Source organism: Podarcis pityusensis (genome assembly GCF_964106645.2).
Source record: "Podarcis pityusensis genome assembly, chromosome: 16".
Classification (NCBI taxonomy): domain Eukaryota; kingdom Metazoa; phylum Chordata; class Lepidosauria; order Squamata; family Lacertidae; genus Podarcis; species Podarcis pityusensis.
In genome coordinates this window covers 17,960,169-17,982,939 of record NC_138041.1, presented here as the reverse complement: position 1 = coordinate 17,982,939, position 22,771 = coordinate 17,960,169, and the positions used below count along the sequence as shown (strand labels likewise).

Below are 22,771 nucleotides of genomic sequence, written 5' to 3'. Positions count from 1 at the left end.
TGCAGTGCAAGCCAGCTCCACCTGCATTGATGTGCAGTCCCTTTTAATTACCCCTGATAAACTCCTCAGGGAGGGAAGAGGCACAATGATTTTGTGTGGGAGGGCAGGCAAACTCCTATGCACGCCTTCCCTTGGGAGGAGAAGATAGGCAAATTCACACCCACCAATGCGTATCCACACCCTGTGCGAGGAACAACAGTGTTTTTCAGGAGTCCAGAATAGCTGCAATGTCTTACTGGATTATTAAACTATTTCTTTTCTTCTCAACTGAGAATTATATGGGTTGGCCTAGGCTCTTCTTTTCCACATGGCATAGATTGTTCTCCTATAAAAGCCACCAGCATTGGCCAAGGCGAGGTCCTTGTCTCTGTGCCTCTGAGTTTAAGGGAAATGGCGTTTGGTGAAACTCTGTGGATGCTGATATTATATACAACTATTTTCATTCATTTCTTGCTGTTAGTGTGGGGAGTTTCTTATCGTCTTACCAGGACCCACCTGCCTCGAGGACTGTCCTATCGCCTAATAATACTGCTTTACGATTTCGCAGTGGGATATGGATTGGCACTAGTAAGTATATTTTACATATATCATGGGGATGAAGACACCTCTATGAAAGGGGCTGCAACCCTTTAGAGTCAATAAAATAATTTAGAATAATTCTTTTAAAAAATGCTCATTAATTTGAAAATATTGAAACCAATCTGATACCCATTCTTTAATTTCTTCTAACTTTTTCATTTTACATGCATTACCAGAAAAACACGGTAAGTACCCCAATTCTCTTGAATGTTTAATTTCCTTAGTGCACTGGCTTCAATAGGAGATAATCATAAAAGTGATTTCTGTTCAAGTAAATTTTGATATCTGGTCAAAAATTTTTTATCTCCTGCACTCTGCTGCCCACTACTTTCTTTCTCTTATAAAAGAAAATCACCAAGCTGCTTTATTGCTTCCAGTACCTTAACCACGTTTTTCATCAGGTTTTCCATGAACAATACCACATCATCCGCAAATGCCCTCAGTTCGTAAGTTTGAAGACTCACTTGGGGGCTTCGTATATCATTTTCTCTAATATCCCCACACAACACTTCTAAAACCAAAATAAACAATAATGGTGAAAGTAGACAACCTTCTCTTGTTTCCTTGCCAATAATGCATTTTTACTATAAAATTCTGTTTACTGTTTGCAAATCGCTCTGTATATAATGTATTTATTCCTCTCACAAATTTCTCCCTGAACCCCATTTTATCTAGTAATTCCCTCCCCCAACTCCAAGAAGCATTACACTGGTCAACAACAAATTTGTTGTCTGTGTTTTTTCAGTTGATTTAGGACGAATCTGATGCGCTGAATCCAAAAATCACATTGGTTTTGCTCAATCAGGTCAAGTTTTTGAGCTATGGCCACATGTCATTTTTTTACCTTTTTGTTCACATGTACGCTTGTGTGGAGCATTTTAGAAGAAGTTGGTGGGGGTGAAATGCCATGTCGAATAATTGTTTTGATTGGAAATGATTCTTTTAATGACAAGAAGTATTCAGGTCCGATAGTTCTGGGTGATTATGTCGAAAAGGGATCTGTTTGAAGTCATAAAACCTCGAAATCTTCCATAAATTGGTGTGGCTGGGATCAACAGAAAGAACCGGAGCAGCCTCAAGTATCCTGATCTTCAATCAGCACGTCATCCTGTAGCTCATTGCGATGAAATTCCACTTCCTATCTTCGGAGAACTTCCTGACATTAGTGACGAAGATGCCTCCAGTGTTGAAGGACATAAAGAAGAAGTGGTTCTTGAAGATGATGCGCCACATCCATTTCCCCAAAAGGAGTTGAATGATCTAGTTTGCGACCTCAGCTTGTCAAAGGACTCTGCTGAACTGTTGGCATCCTGATTGAAGGAAAAAAACCTCCTCTCTGACAGTGCTTGCATCAGCTTCTTCCGCAACAGGCATCAAGAGTACCTCCGTTTTTTCTCGGAAGAGAAGGACTTGGTGTACTGTGCAGATATTGCGCAGCTTCTGCTCAAGCTTGGAGTGCCACAGTATGAACCCAAAGATTGGAGACTGTTCATTGACAGCAGCAAGCGATCACTGAAATGTGTTCTGCTACACAACGGCAACCAGTTTGCCTCTATACCCCTGGCTCACTCGAATACACTGAAGGAGAACTATGAAGCGGTGAAGTATGTGCTGGAGAAAATTGGTTATGATCAGCATAAGTGGTTTATTTGTGTTGACCTGAAGATGGTGAACTTTTTGTTGGGACAACAGTCTGGCTTCACCAAGTACCCATGTTTTCTGTGCATGTGGGAAAGTAGGGACTGTGCTCAGCATTACACAAAGAAGGACTGGCCTGTGCGGGAGGAATTGGTGCCTTACAAAAAAAGGAACGTCATCAATGACCCTCTGGTGGACAGAGACAGAATACTCTTCCCACCGCTGCACATCAAGCTTGGCTTAATCAAGCAGTTCACCAAGGTTCTGGACAAGGATGGTGACAGCTTCACTTACTTGTGCCAGGCTTTTTCAGGATTGACCATGGAGAAGTTGAAAGCTGGCATCCTTGACGGTCCTCAGATCCGTCAGCTCATCAGAGATCCAGAGTTCGGAAAGTCAATGAACGAAGTGGAACTGGAAGCGTGGAAGGCATTTGTTCTGGTAGTGAAGAACTTTCTTGGCAACAATAAGGCCAGAAACTACGCAGAACTTGTCAACAACATGCTGACTGCTTTCAGAAACCTGGGCTGCAACATGAGCATCAAGATGCACTACCTATTTTCACATATGGACCGGTTTCCTCAGAAACTGGGTTCAATGAGTGACGAGCAGGGGGAGAGATTCCATCAGGACATGAAAGAGATGGAGACCAGGTATCAGGGTCGCTGGGACGCAGTCATGATGGCTGACTACTGTTGGACTCTGAAGAGAGACCTCCCTGCCGCTGAGCATTCCAGGAGTTCCAAGAAACTGAAGTTCCAGCCCTGAAGTTTGAAAAATGGTGAAGCAACATGCAATTTACGTGTACTTACCTTTATCAATGCCCACCATTCAGTTTACAGTAAACCTGACCTGATGAAGAGAAACGGATGCCATTTCCTGATTTAGCAGTGCAAAAATACCCTAAATCAGTTGTAGAAATCTAGACAACATTCAAAAAGTAAAAAATTGTTCCCAGTGAATTATCAAACGCTTTCTCTGCATCTAGAAAAATCATGGGTAATTGCTAATCTTTTCTTTTTTCAAAATATTCAGTAGCATTTAATACAATTGCAACATTATCTTTTAACTGCCTCATTGGCAGAAATGCTGTCTAGTCTTCATGTATTAAGTTTCCTAACACTTGTTTGAGTCTTCTTGCTAATATTGCCGCAAACCATTTATAATTACAATTAAGCAAAGTAATAGGTCTATAATTATTGACTTGGGCTGGGTCATGATCTTGTTTTGCTATCAATGTGATATTGGCATACTCATAATAATTTTATTATTTATATCTCGCCCATCTGGTTGGGTTTACCCAGCCACTCTGGGTGGCTTACAGCATATATAAGCATAATAAAACATCAAACATTAACAAACAGAATATCTTATACAGACTAAAATAAACCTATAAATCAATATATAATAATAATAATAATAATAATAATAATACCCAAATTAAAACAGCTGCCAATCCCAACAAGACATTTAACCAACCCCAGCGCAACAAAAACAAAACAGGGGAACTAAAATTAAAGATTTTAAAACTTTTTAGCCAGTTGCCACATCCCAAGAGTTGTTCCATCAATGCCCCTCTGGCCTCCCAGCATCCCCTTTTAGCTGTTCAAGGTGAGTCTGGTCCCTGCCCCCTAGGCCAAGGGGAAATGGGCCTTTCAGCAGGGAATGGTCTTCCAAGTGTCAGGTATCTCACCCTGTGTCAAAGTACTGGTCATGATCATTTCTAAAGGCTAGATTAGACGGTCCCAAAATACTTTTTTAAGTATTAAAAAATTGTAAGTGGAAAAATATCTAATGCTAATTATGCATGCTAAATGTTTTGTTTTAAACAGGTAGGAATTCTGGAAAAAATGGGCATCTGCCATAGATATTCCATAATCAGGGCCATGTGCCTATTCATTCCGATAATGAAGGACTCCAAACTGATCATAAAGGACCTGGTTTTTGATGGGGTGCCTGTGAGGGTGTACTGGCCCAAGACATCGCCTGCTGGGAACAGGAGAGGAATCATCTATCTTCATGGAGGTGCTGGGGTGTTTGGAAGCATCCGTAAGTTCTGTGAAATGTGTTTGAAATGGTTAACTGTACAGTAGAACCTCTATTTACAACCGCCACCACTTGCGGATGTTCTAAGTTGCGACCACGACAAACCTGGAAGTAACGGGCGGGTTTGCTGCCGTTCGCGCCTGCACAGAAGCGGGCAATTGTTGTCCGTGCCTGCGCACAATGGCGCCTCTCCCAGCGACCCGTTTCGCCATAAGGACGGGCCTCCGGAACGGACTGTGGTCGCTAGTAGAGGTTCCACTGTATTGTTAGAAGAGAATTTGTCATCGTAATTTAATGTAAAGATCCTTGCCGTGGACGAGGGTGGGGTGGGGGTGATTTGTGCAGCGTATACATGGTTGTTGTTGTTGTTTTCTACAATCAAGTAGCATATATATTTTGTGAAATAATAATAATAATAATAATAATAATAATAATAATAATAATAATAAATTTATACCCCGCCCATCTGGCTGGGTTTCCTTAGCTACTCTGGGCAGCTTCCAATAAAATATTAAAATACAATAGTCCTTCAGATATTAAAAGCTTCCCTAAACAGGGCTGCCTTCAGATGCCTCCAAAAAATATGGTAGGGTGGGCACTACTACGGAGAAGGCCCGCTGCCTGGTTCCCTGTAACTTCACTTCTTGCAGTGAGGGAACTGCAAGAAGGCCCTCGGCGCTGGACCTCAGTGTTGGGGCAGAACAATGGGGGTGGAGACGCTCCTTCAGGTATACTGGACGGAGGCCGTTTAGGGCTTTAAAGGTCAACACCAACACTTTGAATTGTGCTCGGAAACGTACTGGGAGTCAATGTAGGTCTTTCAAGACCGGTGCTATGTGGTCTTGGCGGCTGCTCCCAGTCACCAGTCTAGTGGCCGCATTCTGGATTAGTTGTAGTTTCCGGGTCACCTTGAAAGGTAGCCCCACGTAGAGCGCATTGCCGTAGTCCAAGCAGGAGATAACTAGAGCATGCACCACTCTGGCGAGACAGTCTGCGGGCAGGTAGGGTCTCAGCCTGCATTCCAGATGGAGCTGGTAAACAGTTGCCCTGGACGCAGAATTGACCTGTGCCTCCATGGACATTAAAAACAGACATTTATGACACAGCAATATTAGTCATATCCAGTCCTTTTTTTCTAGAAAAAGAGGTGCCAGTACTCAGCATGAAGTTGTTAAGGTAAATGCCACACTTTTAAACAACAACAACAAAGAGGTGCCGGTACTGCATACCCTTGTGTACCCCCTGGGGGGAAAAGCATTGGTCATATCTGTTAATTTCAACAGGTTTACTTTCAGTAGGACTAACTCACAGTGGATTCAACTCACAGTGCTTTCAATGTGAACGACCAAGGAAATGTGTAATGGAGCATAACAAATAATTGCTCACAGCAGGCAGTGTGTGATGTGTTTTTTCCCCCTAGGAACCTCTGAAATGATCTGCCGTTCCATTGCCCACCAAACTGAATCAGTGGTTATGTGTGCTGAGTAAGTATCTTCTTGCTTGTTGTAGCAGAAAAGTTTTGGGGAGGGGGGGAATAAAGAAAAAAATTATCCCCCCCCCAGCCGCGGCTTCAGCGCACCCCGCGCTCCGGGCAGCAGGCTGCTATCCGCAGCCTAGGGAGCCCTGCGGGAACTCCCGCGGGCTCCCCAGGCTTGCTGATAGCTTCCTGAAGCCTGGAGAGCGAGAGGGGTCGGTGCACACCGACCCCTCTCGCTCTCCAAGCTTCAGCGAAAGCCTGCATTCGCCCCATAGGACGCACACAGATTTCCCCTTCATTTTTGGAGGGGGAAAAGTGCGTCCTATAGGGCGAAAAATACGGTATTTCCCCTCACTTTTTAACCCTTCCACATGAGCCCAGAAAAAAGCTGATTTTGCCAACATAGTGAATTTGCCAACCTTTAGAATGGGTGTTCACCTTTGTATTTTGATTTTTATGCCTTTGGACCCAATCCCTCTGGCTTTAATGATAAGAAGAGCTCTGCTGGATCAGGCCATTAAACTACTTTTACAGAAAAGCACCACATCAACCCATAAAAAGCCATTAGGATTCTTCTCCTAAGGCAAAATGGCCCTGCGGTTGAGAGGGAAAGTGCAGCTGGAGTTAAGGTGAACTTCTCTCCGGCAAATAAGCTCAAGCTGTTCCCAACTGTCCCGTCAGCCACACTTACCATCCAATGAGAGCAGTGGTACATTGGGCAATGGGAGAAGTGTCATTTGCCAGGGCTTCAGAGCCCTTTACAAGGCAAGCCTTCCCGACAGTAATGGACATCATCTCTCCCAATGGCTGCCCTCACTGCCTTAATGCACCTTTGGTGCATGATCTGAAGCCTCCTGGCCAAGGTGGGTGAACTGGAGTTCTTGGCTTTAAGGCCATATGGTTTAAAGTGGGCAGAAAGAGTGGGAAGCACTGATCTCAGGAAGGCATGGTGGGACATACTGGAGGTGATTCAGAACTGGGGTTGTTTTCCTGAGATGGAAAAGGAAATCAAGGAAACATTCAAAATATAGAAGTTGGTTATATTAGGCATGTCATGTGGAAAGTGGCCTGGGGAAATGTGTTTGTCGCTCTCTCTGAACTCTAGAACATGTGGACATTCAATGAAGCTGAATGCTAGAAGATTCAGATAAAAGAAAGTACTTATCCATACAGTGCAAAGTTAAACTATGGAACTAATTCCCACAGAAAGCAGAGATAGCTTCCAATGTGGATGGCTTTGAAAAGGGATTAAATAATTGGGCAGAGTATAAGGCTACCAGTGGCTCCTAGCTATGCTGGCTATAGTCTGCCTCTATGGTCGGAATCAGATTTGACCAGCGGCCACTGAGAATGGGATGCTGAACTAGCATTATATTTGGGTGCAGAGCATCAGCCACAGGGGCTGAATGTTGCACTCTGGGCCACTTCATTTCCCCTCTGACCCCAGACCCCACCCCTGCACCATTGCCCCTCTATTGCACCATCCTTGAGTGGCATCTGACTGGTGTGAATGTGTCTTGCTTGCTTGGTTGGAGGGTAGAGAAAGGTGTGTGGCTGTGTGTAGGAACCAACCTACTTGTCCAGTGGGAAAGTTCGCATTTGCTTTCCATTTTGCTCTCTGGTCCGCCCACAGCTGACATGTGGCCCCCAGGAAGGTTGCATAGAAAGGAATGTGGCCCTAGGGGTGCCACCCTTGCAATATGCCATTGCAGGAAAATGCTGCAAAGTGTATGATGTGTTATGTACTGAAGTTCTCACCCTGGGCCAGCAGGGGGATACTGTAGATAGTTATGCAAATGAAGGATCGAAAGTGACGTTCAGTGATTGGATAGTTTGTATGCAAATGAAGGATTGAAAGTGACATTCAGTGATTGGCTAGTTACAGAAAATGGTTACTGTTGCATTCTAGTGGAGCTCTATATAAGCAGGCTGACCGAGCTCCTCAGTTCAGTTCTGTTCCACCTTACAAATAAAGAGCTGCTTTGGAAGAATCGCTGTGTCGTCTGATATGTTCACCCATGACTTAACATGATGAATGCTGATGACATCTTGCCTTCTCTTTAGGTTTCGTTTAGCTCCTGAGCATCCGTATCCAGTCCCTGTACTGGACTGTTTAACTGCTGTAATATACTTTATGAAAAATGCAAAGGAATATGGAGTGGACGCCAGCCACATTGCCATTGCTGGGGAGAGTATTGGAGGCACTTTTACTGCAGCCATTTGCCAAGAACTGGTGACCAGAGAGGACCTCCCAAGAGTGCGAGCTCAGGTCCTCATTTACCCATTCCTCCAAGGAATGGACTTCAATCTGCCATCCTATCAGCAAAACCATTCAATTCCTCCCTTGTTCCGGAAAAGAGCTGTCAGTCTTGGTTTGACATATCTCACTGGGAAGACAATGAATGTAGATGGAGTTCTGAAAGGCACCCATGTCCCTCCTGATTTGAGAGAGAAATACCAAAAATGGATCAATGCTGATAACATTCCGGAAGAATTTAAAGCTAGGGGCTATGTTCCTGTAGAACCTGCTCCATTTTCAGAAGAACTTTATGAACAAGTTAAAAGAGGTACTGAGACAATGTTTGCCCCCCTTCTAGCAGAGGATGACATAATCCGCCAGCTCCCGGAGACTTTCATTCTAACCTGTGAATATGATGGATGCCGGGACGATGGGCTGTTGTACAAGAAGCGGCTAGAGGACAATGGTGTGCCAGTGACATGGTATCATGTTCAAGATGGATTCCACGGAATAATGGCCTTTGCTGGTTGGGGGCCACTTGAATTCCCGAGCACACAGAAATGTTTGCAGAGTGTAATACAGTTCTTAAAAGATTTATAGAAATGAATGACCTTCTTTGTCTTCCAATGGCTGTCTTCTGCTTCTGTGGAGGGAAATTTTGTTCCTCATTGTGCCAATCCTTAAGTTAAAAGAAAAACTCAGGTCCAAGGTTTTGTCAGGCTAATTTATTAAAATCACCATTGTGTTTGTAAGTACATAAGCAAAGCTCTGTTGGACCAGGCCATTGCCCCACTTTGTCCATAATCCTACTCTCACAGAGACCAAGCAGGTGCCTCCTGAGATGCCCACAAACAGGACCTGGGGGCAAGAGAAGTTTCCCTGCTTGTAATTCCTAGCAAATAGCATTAATACTGCATGCAGTAGTGGAGGGGAAACATACCCATGGCCTCCTCTATGAATTGGCCCAATCCTCCGTTAAAACCGTCCAAATGGGTCACCAACATTGCCTGTTGTGTTTGCTAATTCCAATGAATAGCTGTAGTGCCAAAATAATTGGAACATTTTAGAGACTGAGGAGACATCATGCTTGTGACATCTAATTTATCTTATACAGTGGTACCTCAGGTTAAATACTTAATTCGTTCCGGAGGTCCGTTCTTAACCTGAAACTGTTCTTAAACCGAAGCACCACTTTAGCTAATGGGGCCTCCTGCTGCTGCTGCTGCGCCGCCGGAGCCTGATTTCTGTTCTTATCCTGAAGCAAAGTTCTTAACCTGAAGCACTATTTCTGGGTTAGCAAAGTGTGTAACCTGAAGCGTATGTAACCTGAAGCGTATGTAACCTGAGGTGCCACGGTATTTTAAAAACACACAAAATAACAGACTGATGTCAAAACAGAACACCATATCTATCTGTGCAAAGTTACTTCATGACAATCAGTGCTTTTTTCCTGGGAGTACTTAAGGGTGTACACATTACCTGCACATTTTTTTCTTGAAGAAAAGCATTGATGACACTCCATGGAACTATCCATTCTCCAACCTAGCAGGGCACCGCATTATTATTATTAATTTTTTTTAAAAAATAATATTTTTTATTGCTTTTTTTCCAGGTACAAATATATAGTCAGATAAGTAACAGAAGCAACAGAACAAAAAAAGGAAAAAGAAAATAAAAAAAATTCATCTTTCCAGAACATTTTTTCATAACCAACCGGACTTCCCCACATCTCCCTCACCCTGCATTCTTTACAATAAAGATATCAGCAAATTGTTACCTTGTTTCATGCGTTTTTTGTAATTTCAAATAATTATACTTTAAATTTAAAATACTTATTATCAAATTACTTTTATCCTAAAATAGGCATAAAAGTTACTTTAGGTTTTGGTCCTTTCGTAGTTATAACTTAGTTTCCCAAATCATCAAATTTTATTGCTGAAGCTAGACTTTCCCAGCCATGCAAATTCTTAACATTCATATAGCTTATGATGTTTTTGTAGATAGTCCTTAAATTTTTTCCAGTCCTCCTCCATTGTTTCTTCTCCCAGATCTCGGATTCTGCCAGTCATTTCAGCCAGTTCCATATAGTCCATCAATTGCATCTGCCACTCTTCCACCGTGGGTAAATCTTGTGTCTTCCAATGTTTGGCGATAAGAATTCTTGCTGCTGTAGTTGCATACATAAAGAAAGTTCTATCCTTCTTTAACACTTTCTGGCCAACAATGCCCAGAAGAAAGGCCTCTGGTTTCTTGGGTAAGGTATACTTAAATACCTTTTTTAGCTCATTGTAAATCATTTCCCAGAAGGCCTTCACTTTCGGGCAAGTCCACCAGAGGTGAAAGAATGTCCCTTCAGCCTCCTTACATTTCCAACATTTGTTATCAGACAGGTGATATATCTTTGCAAGCTTGACTGGGGTCATGTACCACCTATATATCATTTTCATAATATTTTCTTTCAGGGCATTACATGCCGTGAATTTCATACCGGTGGTCCATAACCTTTCCCAGTCCTCAAACATGATGTTATACCCGATATCCTGCGCCCATTTTATCATGGCTGATTTAACTGTCTCATCCTGGGTATTCCATTTGAGCAGCAAGTTATACATTCTTGAGAGAACCTTGGTCTTTGGTTCAAGTAATTCTGTCTCTAACTTCGATTTTTCCACCTGGAAACCTATTTTTTTATCCATTTTAAAGACCTCTTGAATTTGAGCATAATGTAACCAGTCTTGCACCTTGTTTTTTAATTTATCTAGGCTCTGCAGCCTCCAATTATCTCCAATTTTATCTATTATCTCCCAGTATTTTGGCCAACCAACCTCCATATTAAGTCTTTTTCGGGCCTTAGCCTCTATTGGTGATAACCACCTCGGGGTCTTGTTTTCTAACAAGTCCTTGTATTTAGTCCAGACAGTAAATAAAGCTTTTCTGACAATATGGTTTTTAAACATTTTGTGAACTTTTGCCTTGTCGTACCACAAGTATGCATGCCATCCAAAAGCATTGTTGAACCCTTCCAGATCTAGGACATCAGCGTTTTCTAGTAAAAACCAATCTTTCATCCAGCAGAAAGATGCAGCTTCATAATATAACCTTAAGTCCGGCAGGGCAAATCCCCCTCTTTCTTTTGCATCAGTTAATATTTTAAATTTTATCCTGGGCTTTTTGCCCTGCCAGACAAACGTCAAGATATCTTTCTGCCACTTTCCAAAACATTCCACTCTGTCCACGATCTGTAGGGTTTGAAACAGAAACAACATCTTTGGCAGTACATTCATCTTTACAGCTGCAATTCGTCCCAACAAGGAAAGTTTTAGTCTTGACCAGGTTTCTAAGTCCTTTTTGATTTCTGACCAACATTTTTCATAATTATCTTTAAATAAGTTCAAATTTTTAGTAGACAAATTGACCCCTAGGTATTTCACTTTTTTAACCACATTTAACTCTGTCTCCTTCTGAAACCCATCTATTTCTGAAGGTGTCAGATTTTTTCCCAAAACCTTGGTTTTTTGCTTATTCAACTTAAATCCCGCCACCCGACCAAACTCATAAATTAGTTCTAAAGCTCTTTTTGTACTAGATTCTGGCTCCTGTAATGTTAAAACCAAGTCATCTGCAAAAGCTTTCAGTTTGTATTGTTTCACTCCGACCTGTATTCCTTGCACCAACCGGTCCTCCCTAATCAAATTCAGAAACACCTCCAGGACTGAAATAAAAAACAGAGGGGACAGAGGACACCCCTGTCGTGTCCCTTTTTCAATTTTGAACTCTTCTGTCACCACATTGTTCACTATCAGTTTGGCCTTTTGCTCTGAATAGATTGCTTCTATACTATTTTGAAACGCCCGTCCCACTCCCATCCCTTCCAAATTTTTCTTCATGAACTTCCAAGAAATGTTGTCAAAGGCCTTCTCTGCGTCTATAAAAATTAAAACTGCTTTCGTGTTGATATTGGTCTGCAATAATTCCAAAATGTCAATAATATTCCTGGTATTATCAAACAAGTGTCTACCTGAGAGAAAGCCTGCCTGGTCTTTATGAATTACTTCGTTTAACACTTTTTTAAATCTGTTTGCCAAAATGTCAGCAAAAATTTTATAATCCACATTAAGGAGTGAGATGGGACGGTAGTTCTTAAGTTGGGTCTTATCAGATTCCAGTTTGGGTATCAATGTGATGAAAGCTTCTTTCCACGATTCTGGTGCCTTTTTCCCCTCCATGATCTGGTTACATACCTCCATTAATGGTTGAATCAAAAAGTCTTTTAATATCTTATAATACTTGGAGGTAAGTCCATCTGGGCCTGGAGATTTACCTAGTTGCATATTCTGAATGGCGCCCTCAATTTCCTGTTGTGTTATTCTGTATTTCAGGATTGTTCTCTTCTCTTGAGATAGTTTTTGTAATCCATTAATTTTTAGAAATTGGTCTATCTCAGTCTCTTCCTGAGGCCCTTGCGTGAACAGTTTTTTGAAATATCTCTGGAAACACTTTCTAATTTCTTCTGGTTTCTGAATATTTCTCCCTTCCACCTCCAGATTGGTAACAAAGTTCAATTTTTGTCTCTTTTTCAACTGCCATGCTAGCAGCTTTCCACATTTATTCGCCGATTCAAATGATCTTTGTTTCATTTGTTTGATTTTCCATTCAACTTCTTGATTTATCAATTTCGCATATTGTGCTTGATGGAATTTAATTTCTCTTAAAACTTCTTTTGATTTTGGTTTTAGTCTCAATTTTTTCTCTCCGTCTCTTATCTTCTCTAGTATCTTATCCTTTTTTCCATTCCAGAGTTTTTTCTTAATCGTATTCTGTTGTATCAGAAACCCTCTCATAACCGCTTTACTTGCGTCCCAGATTGTTCTCTTTTCCACCGAAGTGTTCAAATTTATTTCAAAGTAGTCTTTCAAAGTTTTTTGGGCCTTCTTCACAGTCTCCTGATCTCTTAACAGGGTGTCATTCATTTTCCATCTGAAGGAACCGACTGGAGTAAGTCTCAATTCCATTTTCAGAGCGTTATGGTCGGAGCAGGTTTTTGGGCAGATTTCCACTTTTTTAGTCTTAGGTGCCAGCCCTCTAGTTGTCCATATTTGGTCGATTCTTGTCCATGACAGGTGGGCCTCAGAGAAGAATGTTCCTTCTTTACCTAGGGGGTTCTTTGTCCTCCAAATGTCAATCAAGTCCATACTGTCAGTTAGTTCAAAAAAGGTTTTAGGTAGTCTGCCATCTTTAGTTAGATTTTGGCTTTGTGACTTGTCCATGTAGGTGGAGACCACCCCATTCATATCTCCCATCATGATGATGTTGGTATAGTCTAAATAGTCCAGCATTGTCTCATGCAGCTTCTTGTAAAATTCCGATTTCCCCTCATTTGGTGCATAGATTCCTACTATCAAAAATTTTTCTCCTTGTATTTGTATTTCAATTGCCAAGATTCTTCCTTGCTCATCTTTAAAGAGAAATTTCGGTGACAGGTTCTCCTTTGCATAAATCACTACACCTCTTTTCTTAACTTTGTCTGATGAAATAAATTCTTGGCCTAGTCTTTTGTTGATTAACACTTTCCTATGGAGCCTAGTCACATGTGTTTCCTGCGAACAAAAATTGTCCAATTGTTCTTTTTTCAATATATGAAAGATCCTTCTTCTTTTCTCCGGGGAATTTGCGCCATGAATGTTCCAACTAAGTTACTGCAGAGACATCCTGAATCAATTTGTAAGTCCTATAGAGATGCGTCTTCCTTTTCGTCCAGACCCGGAGGTGGCCCAGGTGTTGATTCCAGCGAAGGTGGTGGCCAGGCTCCTGCCACTCCTTTCCGAAGGTCCTCCCCGTGGTCGTTCAAAAACTTCTCTTGGTCCTCTGCTGTTCTGATTTTTACTTTTTTCCCTTTGAAGTTAAAAAATAATCCTTGGGGGAACTCCCACCTGTAGGGAATTGTGTTGTTTCTCAATAATCCTGCTAGATCTTTATATGTAGTTCTTAGATCCAAAAGTTGTTTCGGTATATCTCTGTAGATTTCTGCTTTTTTGCCTTGAATCACCAGTGAATTTTTAAAATGTAGGCCTAGTATGTTATCTCTTTCTTGCCTAGATCTCAAAATGATCAGGCAATCTCTAGATCTATCCTTCCTCACCACTCTTCCCAGTCTAAAAGCGGTGATAATTTTAAAGTCCTTATCTTCTTCTATGCCCCAGAACTTTGATAATTCTGCTGTCAAGAAGCCAATCAAATCTTCTTTTTCAAGTTCTGGTATTGCTCTCAATCTGAGATTGCTTTCCCGATTTTTCAATTCCACCATAGACAGATAGGCCTGCTGTTCGTTGATTTGCCTGCACAGTGGCCTTACTTCCCTTCTTACTTCCTCGACCTTCTTATTGGCTTGTTCTGCTTTTTGATTTGCTTCTTCAGCCAGTTTACGATTCTCTGCAGTTGTTGTTTGAATATTCCCAATTACTTGTGTATTTTGAGAGACTTGCTCAGTCAATTTGTTAATAGTGGCTGTCACTTGGTCAAATTTTGACGCCTGTTCATCAGCTTTTTTGTTTAAAGTTGCCAGTTGTTCCAAAATTTCTTTAGAGACTGGGTCAAGCCCTCCTGAAGCCATATCCCCTGGGGCTGGCTGTTTAACTTCTCCTTCTTGCAAGCTTAAAACAGTAGGGACAGATGATCTACGTGGCTGCACAGTCAAAGTTGTTTGCAACAGTTCAGATTGTTTTGCTCTTGATTTGGCAGCCCTTGTTTTTCCTGCGCCACTCATTCCACAGCTGTCTATGTATCAAGGTCAATTTGTAAATCCCATGGGAAAAACAGTCCAGAATATAAACATCCAGGCAGAAGATGAACAAAACAATATGCAGTTCTCAGAGACTAAATATTCCACAGTCCTATAGGGGGAGCTCCCCAGTAGTTAGAGAAAGGGAAAAACTTTCCGCCATTAAATTCCCAGTGGACCAAAAAAAAAAGAGGAAAAAGAGGGGAAACACCTTCAATATCCTTTTAAACTTGCAGAGCTTTACCCAAGTTAAAAACAAAGTCTCAATAATGGTGCAAGCAACAGTTCCTTATTTGTATCCCACAGTAAGGCTCAAATGTAGCACATTCAGCTTTAAATACAGTTTCCGCAAATTGACAGTTCTTTTGTATCCTGACAGTCCGCAGACTGGTCTCTCAAGATTTTTGTAATCCACCAAGAAAAGGAACAATCCCAGTCCAAGTCCAGTCAATTTACACGAGAATAGTCTTTTTTACTTCTAAATAACGAGTTCAGAATTTGCACAGTAAAAACCAACTTCCTTTAAAATCCCCCTTTCAGCGCTTCCCGCTTATCGGGGTCTTTGCTTTGAACTTTAAGCAGCATCGGAAGACGGACTTCCTTTTGACGTCTCCCGTTTTCAGCCGAATTCAATAATTTAGTTCCCCAAATCTTGTGGTTCTTACTCACGAGTATGTTGTTTAAAATCGGATGTTCAAAGAAGAAAGGTCAGCGCTCATCATCATCAGCCGCGCGGCTTCACTTCCGCGGAAAGAGCGATGAACTCACAGCACCGCTCCCCCTTTCACGTTCCGGAGCCCCTTACGGGGTTCCTTCTTCGTTTCCAGGGTCGCTCTTGGTGCCCGCCGAGTCCCACGACCACAGGCTCACTCTGCCTGTGGGTTTTCTTAACGGGTCTCCGCTCTGCCGCAGCGGACGACCCTTTTCCGCGGAGCCCCTCTTCACAGCGCAAAGAGGACCGCCATTGCCGTTTTGTGCCGCCTCCGGAAGCCCCTTTATTATTATTATTATTTTTAACCAGGCCGCTCATGTATCTCCCAAGAGTGTTTTAAGTGGTGGGTCCGGCAACTTACTTTACTGCAAGAAGATCTCATCCAAACTACTAACAAACCTGATACCCGAGAGTTGCTCCTATGAGCTAAAAGATGGGTCAGACGAACAATTTCAGAGGTTAACCCCCCCCCCCCAAGTTATGTTAAAGGGTAGCTTGGATGAATATTCCCTTTTTTCAAATGCTTTTTATTGATTTTTTCACAAACAAATAAAACTTAATTTTTTACAATCAACATTTTGTGTCGTCTTATTTACACTGCGTAAGTTCACGCCCAGACTTCCTTCCTTCCCTGCTTCGGTTTTCTTAATTTATATCTTCTCTTGCAGATTCTTATTTACCCTCTATACACATCACAGGATTTATGTTAACCCTGCTAAAGTTTTTAAACTTCTACAGTTAATTCTTATGTATGCAACAAATTTACTCCACTCTTCTTCAAACTTTGTCCCTTTTTGGTCTCGAATTTTATAAGTCATTTTAGCCAATTCTGTATACTCAAAAACTTCGGTCTGCCACTCCATTGCCATTGGGATCGCCTGTGATTTCCACTTTTGAGCCACAAGAATCCTGGCTGCAGCCATGGCATATTGAAATAGTTTACGATCCTCCTTTTTCACCTCCTCCCCTATTATCCCTAATAAAAAAGCCTCTGGTTTTTTAGGGAATGTATACTTTAAAAGTTTCTTCAGTTCATTATATATTAGATCCCAAAACTTTTCCATCTTTTCACACGTCCACCACGCTTGGATGAATATTCCCAAAAGGGACAGAACCTCCCTCCCTCCCCCACCCTTCCTTTTGCATGTCAAGAGAGGCTGGCATCCTTCCTCATCACAGACCCCCTTCACTTGGTCTACCCTCTTCCCACACCCCACATTGAGGAGCCGCAGCGCCGCCGCCCCCAGAATCCCCCCAAAACCAACCCTGTCACGTGTCAAAGGCAAGGGGTGGACAGGCACCTCCCCAGCCTGCAGCCTCCCTTCCCATCCCCTCTCCCCACCCTGCCCACTGCTGGCACTCAATTCTCACCTACGATGATGCCTTGGTGTCGCTGGCTCTCCTCACAACCCAGGCGGCCTGGGGTCTGCTCTGCCTTTTGGGAGACACCCTGCCAGGGGCGGAGGAAAGGGGGTGAGGTGGGGGTGGGCCGCTCCGGGTGTCACCACTGAGGGTGGCTGGGCGGTAGTGCACCTGAGCCACACGTCTCTCCTGGGAGTGATGCGGTGGCTTGGGCGCCCACAGGCTCCACACTGCCCCAAACGGTCCACCCACCGCCTCCCCCTCAGCTGTAGGGCGGCTGAGTGGGAGGAGGCAGGCAGACTCCTTGGAGGCCCTGTGGAGCATCCTGACCCGGCTTGCGCCACCCTGCCCCATGGGCAGCTGCTCCTGGGTGCAAGGCATGTGTGCCACCCCAGGCGCCTGATTGGCTTGCTCCGCCACTGCACCCTGGGAGATCTTGAGCATAAGATCATGGATTGTAGAATTGGAAGGGATCCTGAGGGTCATTTAGCCCAACCCCCTGCAATGCAGGGATATGCAGTTGGGTCATTCCATGGCCAGCGATCCAGGGACTTTTACCTTACCCTTTTACATTGCTTTCATTTTCAGTTTCCTAAAAGTAGAATAAGAGAAGGTCCCAGATATATTTTTTTATTTTAAATCCCAGCTCGTTTTGTGAGTTACGAGGCTTTGAAGTTAAAAAAACTGACAGTTTTGTCCTTGCCAGACTACACAAAAACCTTAAAAGCTCAGCCCAGAATTGAGATATTTCAAAACTAAAAATACCAATCTCTTCGGGACCTCATGGGCATTACTATGACATGGCACATGGTGGACTTGGTCCAAATTTGAAAGTTAAGTTACATAATTTAACATTTTTAAAAGTGATTTAAAGAAATTAAAATAATTTTAAAAATTCCATTTTTTATTTATTGATTATTTCATATTTCTAAGAGCTTCTTGCAAAATTTCATCCCATCTCAATGGGATCACATTAAATATATCTATCTCTATCTCTATCTCTATCTCTATCTCTATCTCTATCTCTATCTCTATCTCCATATCTATATCTATATCTATATCTATATATTGTACATACATGTCGGCCTTATTGGGTTCTGTTTAGGATAAATGGGTCTTCCTGGAGTAAAATATAACAGAATAAACAAGACTTCAAGCCACTTCAGGCATTTCTTTAAAAAGTTTTCATTTAAAGGGTATCTGAAAAACTAGTTAGGCTTTTCTTTTACAAATGTGTTCCAAAGCAGACTGGTAGCTTGCTGAGCTTTTGACGTTTTGTGTAGTCTGGCAAAGTGCAAATTATCAATTTCAAACCCTCATAAACTAAAAAAAAATGTGATGGGATTAAAAAAAGGCAACTTTTTAAGGTTTAAACGTAGTTCTGATGGTTCAACAAGTGTACAAAATTTCAAGAAAATCAGATGACATGAGGTAAAAAATTCACCAAAAATGTCTTCCTCAGTGGCAATGAGCATCTGAAGGTTCACCTCGCAGTTGATGAAGCATTGAGCTGCTCGAGCTGCTGGTGGTATCTGGACTCTGCACCTGCCAAGGGAGAGAGATCAGAGTTTTCCATCTCCGAGATGGGCTACCTTCCAAGGTTGATGAGCCCCATGGGCCCCACACTTCCCTCTGCAGCATGTGCTGAAGCAAATTACATTTGAATGTGATCTGTCATATAAAGGTAAAGGGACCCCTGACCATTAGGTCTAGTCGTGGCCAACACTGGGGTTGCGGCGCTCATCTCGCTTTATTGGCCGAGGGAGCCGGCGTACAGCTTCCGGGTCATGTGGCCAGCATGACTAAGCTACTTCTGGCGAACCCAGAGCAGCGCATGGAAACGCCATTTACCTTCCCGCTGAAGTGGTACCTATTTATCTACTTGCACTTTGACATGCTTTCGAACTGCTAGGTTGGCAGGATCTGTCATATACGATATGACAAAGCTAATCCTAGGTTGGCAGCAGAGTCAGGAACATTCCCTTCCAGCCTTGCTGGTGCTAGAGAGAGGTTACAGCAATAATGCAAAGCAGGTTGCAGTGTTTTGTACATCTTGCATGCCCATAGCTGTCAACTTACAGATTTGGATATCCTCGAAAGAGCAGCCTTGAAAGAGCAGCCTCGAAAATAAGGGATCAGCAGCCAAAATAAGGGATCACAGGTCCCAAAGTAAAGAGCTCAGCTAATAGCAACAGTTCTGCTACTCCTCGTTGCCAAAGTTACGCTTTGTGCGTGGAGGGAAAGCGGCGGGTTTAATCCTTTGCGGGGAAGCCTGCTCTCATTTCATTTTAAAGAAAGAGAAGCAGAGAAGAGAGAGACCCTGTCTGGGCAGAGGCGAGGTCACGTGGCGGGGAGCCGCGCTCACCTCTTGCAAAAGAGAGGGGGTGGCAGAAGGTCTCTCTCTGACGTGTCACACTGCCACCAAGCTCCCGGAGTGCGCATGGGCGCACGCCCCAACACAGTTGGAGCCTCCCTCCCTCCCTGCCTCTTTTGAAACGCGGGAAAATTAAAGGACATTATCAATCCGGGACAGCAGCAGGACATGGCGCTGGGATGAGGGACTGTCCCGCCAAATAAGGGACGCTTGACAGCTATGTGTATGCCTCCTTCCAGCCACTCCTGCTGCTATGCTGGTGCCAAACATATTGCTCTGCTTTTCTTTGGACCATATGAGCAAGGCTGAGAGGTGGATCTTGTTTTCTGGGCAGCCCAGGACCTCCACACACACTGCCTAGGCTTGCGCTCCCGGGAAGTCACTTTAGTGCTGCTGGAAGCCATGGGTGCACAACGACAGGGGTTGCAGTTGAGGGGTTTGGGCAGGACACTTGTTCCTTGTCAGCTTACACTGAAAATGCCAGTAGATAGAAAAAAGGAGTGGTCCCTTTGCACAACGACTCCAGCCTCTCAAACCTGAATAGTTTTGCCTTTCTGCTTTTGCCTTTTGTGCTTATGGAATATCAAGATGAGCTGGGAAGTAGCTCAGTGGCACAGCATGGAGGGCCCACCATGTTGCTGTGATGGGATTTGTGGGAAGGATTCCCTTGCAACTTGTACCGCAGGCCAAGTATTCAGGGCATGAAAAGGAAGTATTTTGTTGCCAAAAGGAGGATTGACTAAGCATGTGGAGGAGGAGATTACAGGTGCTGAACAAGTGGGTTGTAGTCTCTTCACGTGTCTTAAGGTCTGTTTTGTTTGAGGGGAGGGTGAGTTGACAAATCACTGAAGTTGCTTCAACGTAAGGAGTTGCATTATGTGACACAGGGCGTAGTGAGGAGATCTGTAACTGGAGGTTTCAGAGATTGTCTACAGCATTTTGCAGGATGAATCTGGGGCCTCTTCACATTTTGCATTTCATCTCCGCAGGAAGACATGCCATATTCTTTCCATGGCAACTGGGAGCATAGCTGTCAACTTTCCCCCCTTTTTAAGGGAAATTCCCTTATTCCGAATAGGATTCCTTGCAAGAAAAGGGAGAAGTTGACAGCTATGACTGGGAGCCAGAAATGCCCATGGTGGCTCTGAAGTCAAAATGAAATAAATCTGTGAATTTGATGAAATTCCAAGGCATAACATAGTCTAATCAACAACAGAGCCACCAATTTTTAAAATTTTATTCTTGCAAAATAAATACATTGAGAAACAGAAACTTCAAATATGGGGTGGGGAGTGGGATTCCTGGAAGACTTTGGGCTTTTTCCTTTGGCCTTTGGTGGGTGTCATTTATTTATTCATTTGAAATATGCATAAAGTACTAAAGATTTGGTGTATGGGGTGTTAGGGGAAGGTTAACACCTCTGGTGGGGACATGTCATGCTCCTTCTGGGGTAGTTTATCCACTTTAGGTCTCTACCCTGCACAGCAATGTTTTCTAGAAGTTGTCAGCATGTGACAGCAACCACTCCCTGGGAAAAGGCTAAACCAGGTGAGGTTAGCCAATGGGTCTCAACCCCTCTGGCAGAGTGAGTGGACGAGACCAATAGTGGGTTCAACAGTCAAGAAGGCTGTAAAGGCACATGCTGTAGAGGGAATGAGGGACAGATAAGGACCCAGGACAGGAGCCTTAGAGAATGGTGGGAAGATAGGGACCTTCAGTCTGGTTTCCCTGAACCGCCCCCCGCCCCACACACTTAGGCTGTCTGCTGCTTCTGTTTCGTTTCATTTGTTCAAATGAAGATATATATTTCTCTTCCCGCTCGTTTCTTCTTTTACTACTAGTGAGTGATTTTAAGGCAAGGGAAGGCACATTGGTGTCATGGCCACTGAGCAGTCTTTAAGTGATGCTCCCTACCACCACTACTGTGGTAAAGGTTGCCATATGTCCAAGAAAACCCAGACATCTCTTTTTTAGGGCCAACATACCCATCCAAGCATATTTTTATATTTTAAAGGAGATGTTTGGGGTTTTTGGACACGGGCGGTTCTAGCTCCTGCTGCTGTGTACGGCGTGGCTGATGCCAGCCTGAGCTGGGCAATGAGGCGCACAGGGGCAGTGGCGGCAGCCCTGTGCGCCCGCACACCTCTTTCCCTGGCTCGGGCTGGCAGCAGCTTGAGCTGTCCTATTTTTAGCTCTTCAAGATACAGCAAACATGAGGGGCAGGATTCTGAGGGCTCGCTATTGGAAGTGTCCAGACCCAGCAAACAATCCATATTGCCTTCCCCAAGTGTCACGAGTGGGGCTCCTCAACCATGCTTAGGTATCCCTGCCTTCTGAGGTGTGTCATAGCTGTGATGGCTTTGCCTGTTGCTTCCGCCACCCCAGAACAAGATGGCCGCCCAGGAGGAGACAGGTCAGACTTCTTCTCTGACAGGCCCCAGTGTTCTGAGGCAGGGACTTCTCATTCACCCACATGCTACACGTGGATGAGTAATGCTCCTTTCTGTGTCAACTGAGTTTTTCCTTCTTCTCATGGGTTTACAAAGAGGCAAGAGACTCCTTCCCTCATAGTAAAGACAGAAGGGGGATTTCCTCTTCACAGAAAGCCCATAAGAGAAAGAGTTGGCACCATCCAGGAGACATATGAGAAGGAGATCATGGCTACCCAGCATGGCCAATGCTCAAGGATGATGGGAGTTGTAGTTCAAAAACATCTAGGGACCCAAGGTTGAGACCCAAAGAACACTGTGGGGCCCAAAGTTCTCCCCCCAAACACTGAAATTGAAGAGTGCTAGTAAAACAATCCCCTCTGATTCAAACAAGCCCCATCACAAGGGAGCTCTTCTTCTGTGCCCTTTCCCCCACAGCAATGTTGGCTTTCCTTCCTTGCCCTCACCACCTCCACCCTATGGTGTCATGGCATTAGGTGGTGGCCTGCAGCATTATCTTGAGGACAAACCAACACTTGCAACCTTCCATTTGGATTACTGCAACATGTTATGCATGGAGTTGAATTTGGAAATGGTCTGGAATCTTCAGTTAGTATCAATAACAACTGTTGGGACAGAGAAAGAGAGAGGGGGGGGGGACCTGAGAATGTGTTCCACATCCATTGAACTGTACCCAGTTCAGACGAGAATGGGCATGGCTAACTCAGGTCCATAAACTGTATAAGCAGAGGAAGCTTATATAAACAAACAAACAAACAAACAAACAAACAAACAAACAAACAAACAATATAAATGGAAAGTGGAGCTGTATGAGCAGCAAACTGATTTCTGCAAGAGCTATAGACTGGGTAGGATTGGCTCCCATTGGTCAGCCTGCACAGCGCCAAACCTCTTTCCTCACCACACTGTTCTGGAAAGTTGCAGTGACCCTCCTGTTGGGAGGATGCCATTGCAGTGTCGTGCCAGCCAGCCCCTCCTGCATCGTTGTGCCGCCCCTTTTAATTATCCCTGATAAACTCCTCAGGGAGGGAAGAGGCACAATAATTTTGTGTGGGAGGGCAGGCGAACTCCTATTCACAACTTCCCTTGGGAGGAGAAAATAGGCAAATACACACC

General features: G+C 43.6%; 1 protein-coding gene across 1 annotated transcript; it reads left to right on the top strand.

Annotated features, from left to right (window-relative positions):
• Positions 1–245: 245 nt before the first annotated feature.
• Positions 246–8,606, top strand: LOC308464727 (arylacetamide deacetylase-like 4). Its single transcript, XM_080984275.1, has 4 exons — positions 246–567; positions 4,050–4,266; positions 5,684–5,747; positions 7,805–8,606. The coding sequence occupies exons 1-4, from the start codon at positions 391–393 to the stop codon at positions 8,577–8,579; spliced, it is 1,233 nt and encodes a 410-aa protein (XP_080840401.1). The 5' UTR covers positions 246–390; the 3' UTR covers positions 8,580–8,606.
• The last annotated feature ends 14,165 nt before the right edge of the window (positions 8,607–22,771 follow it).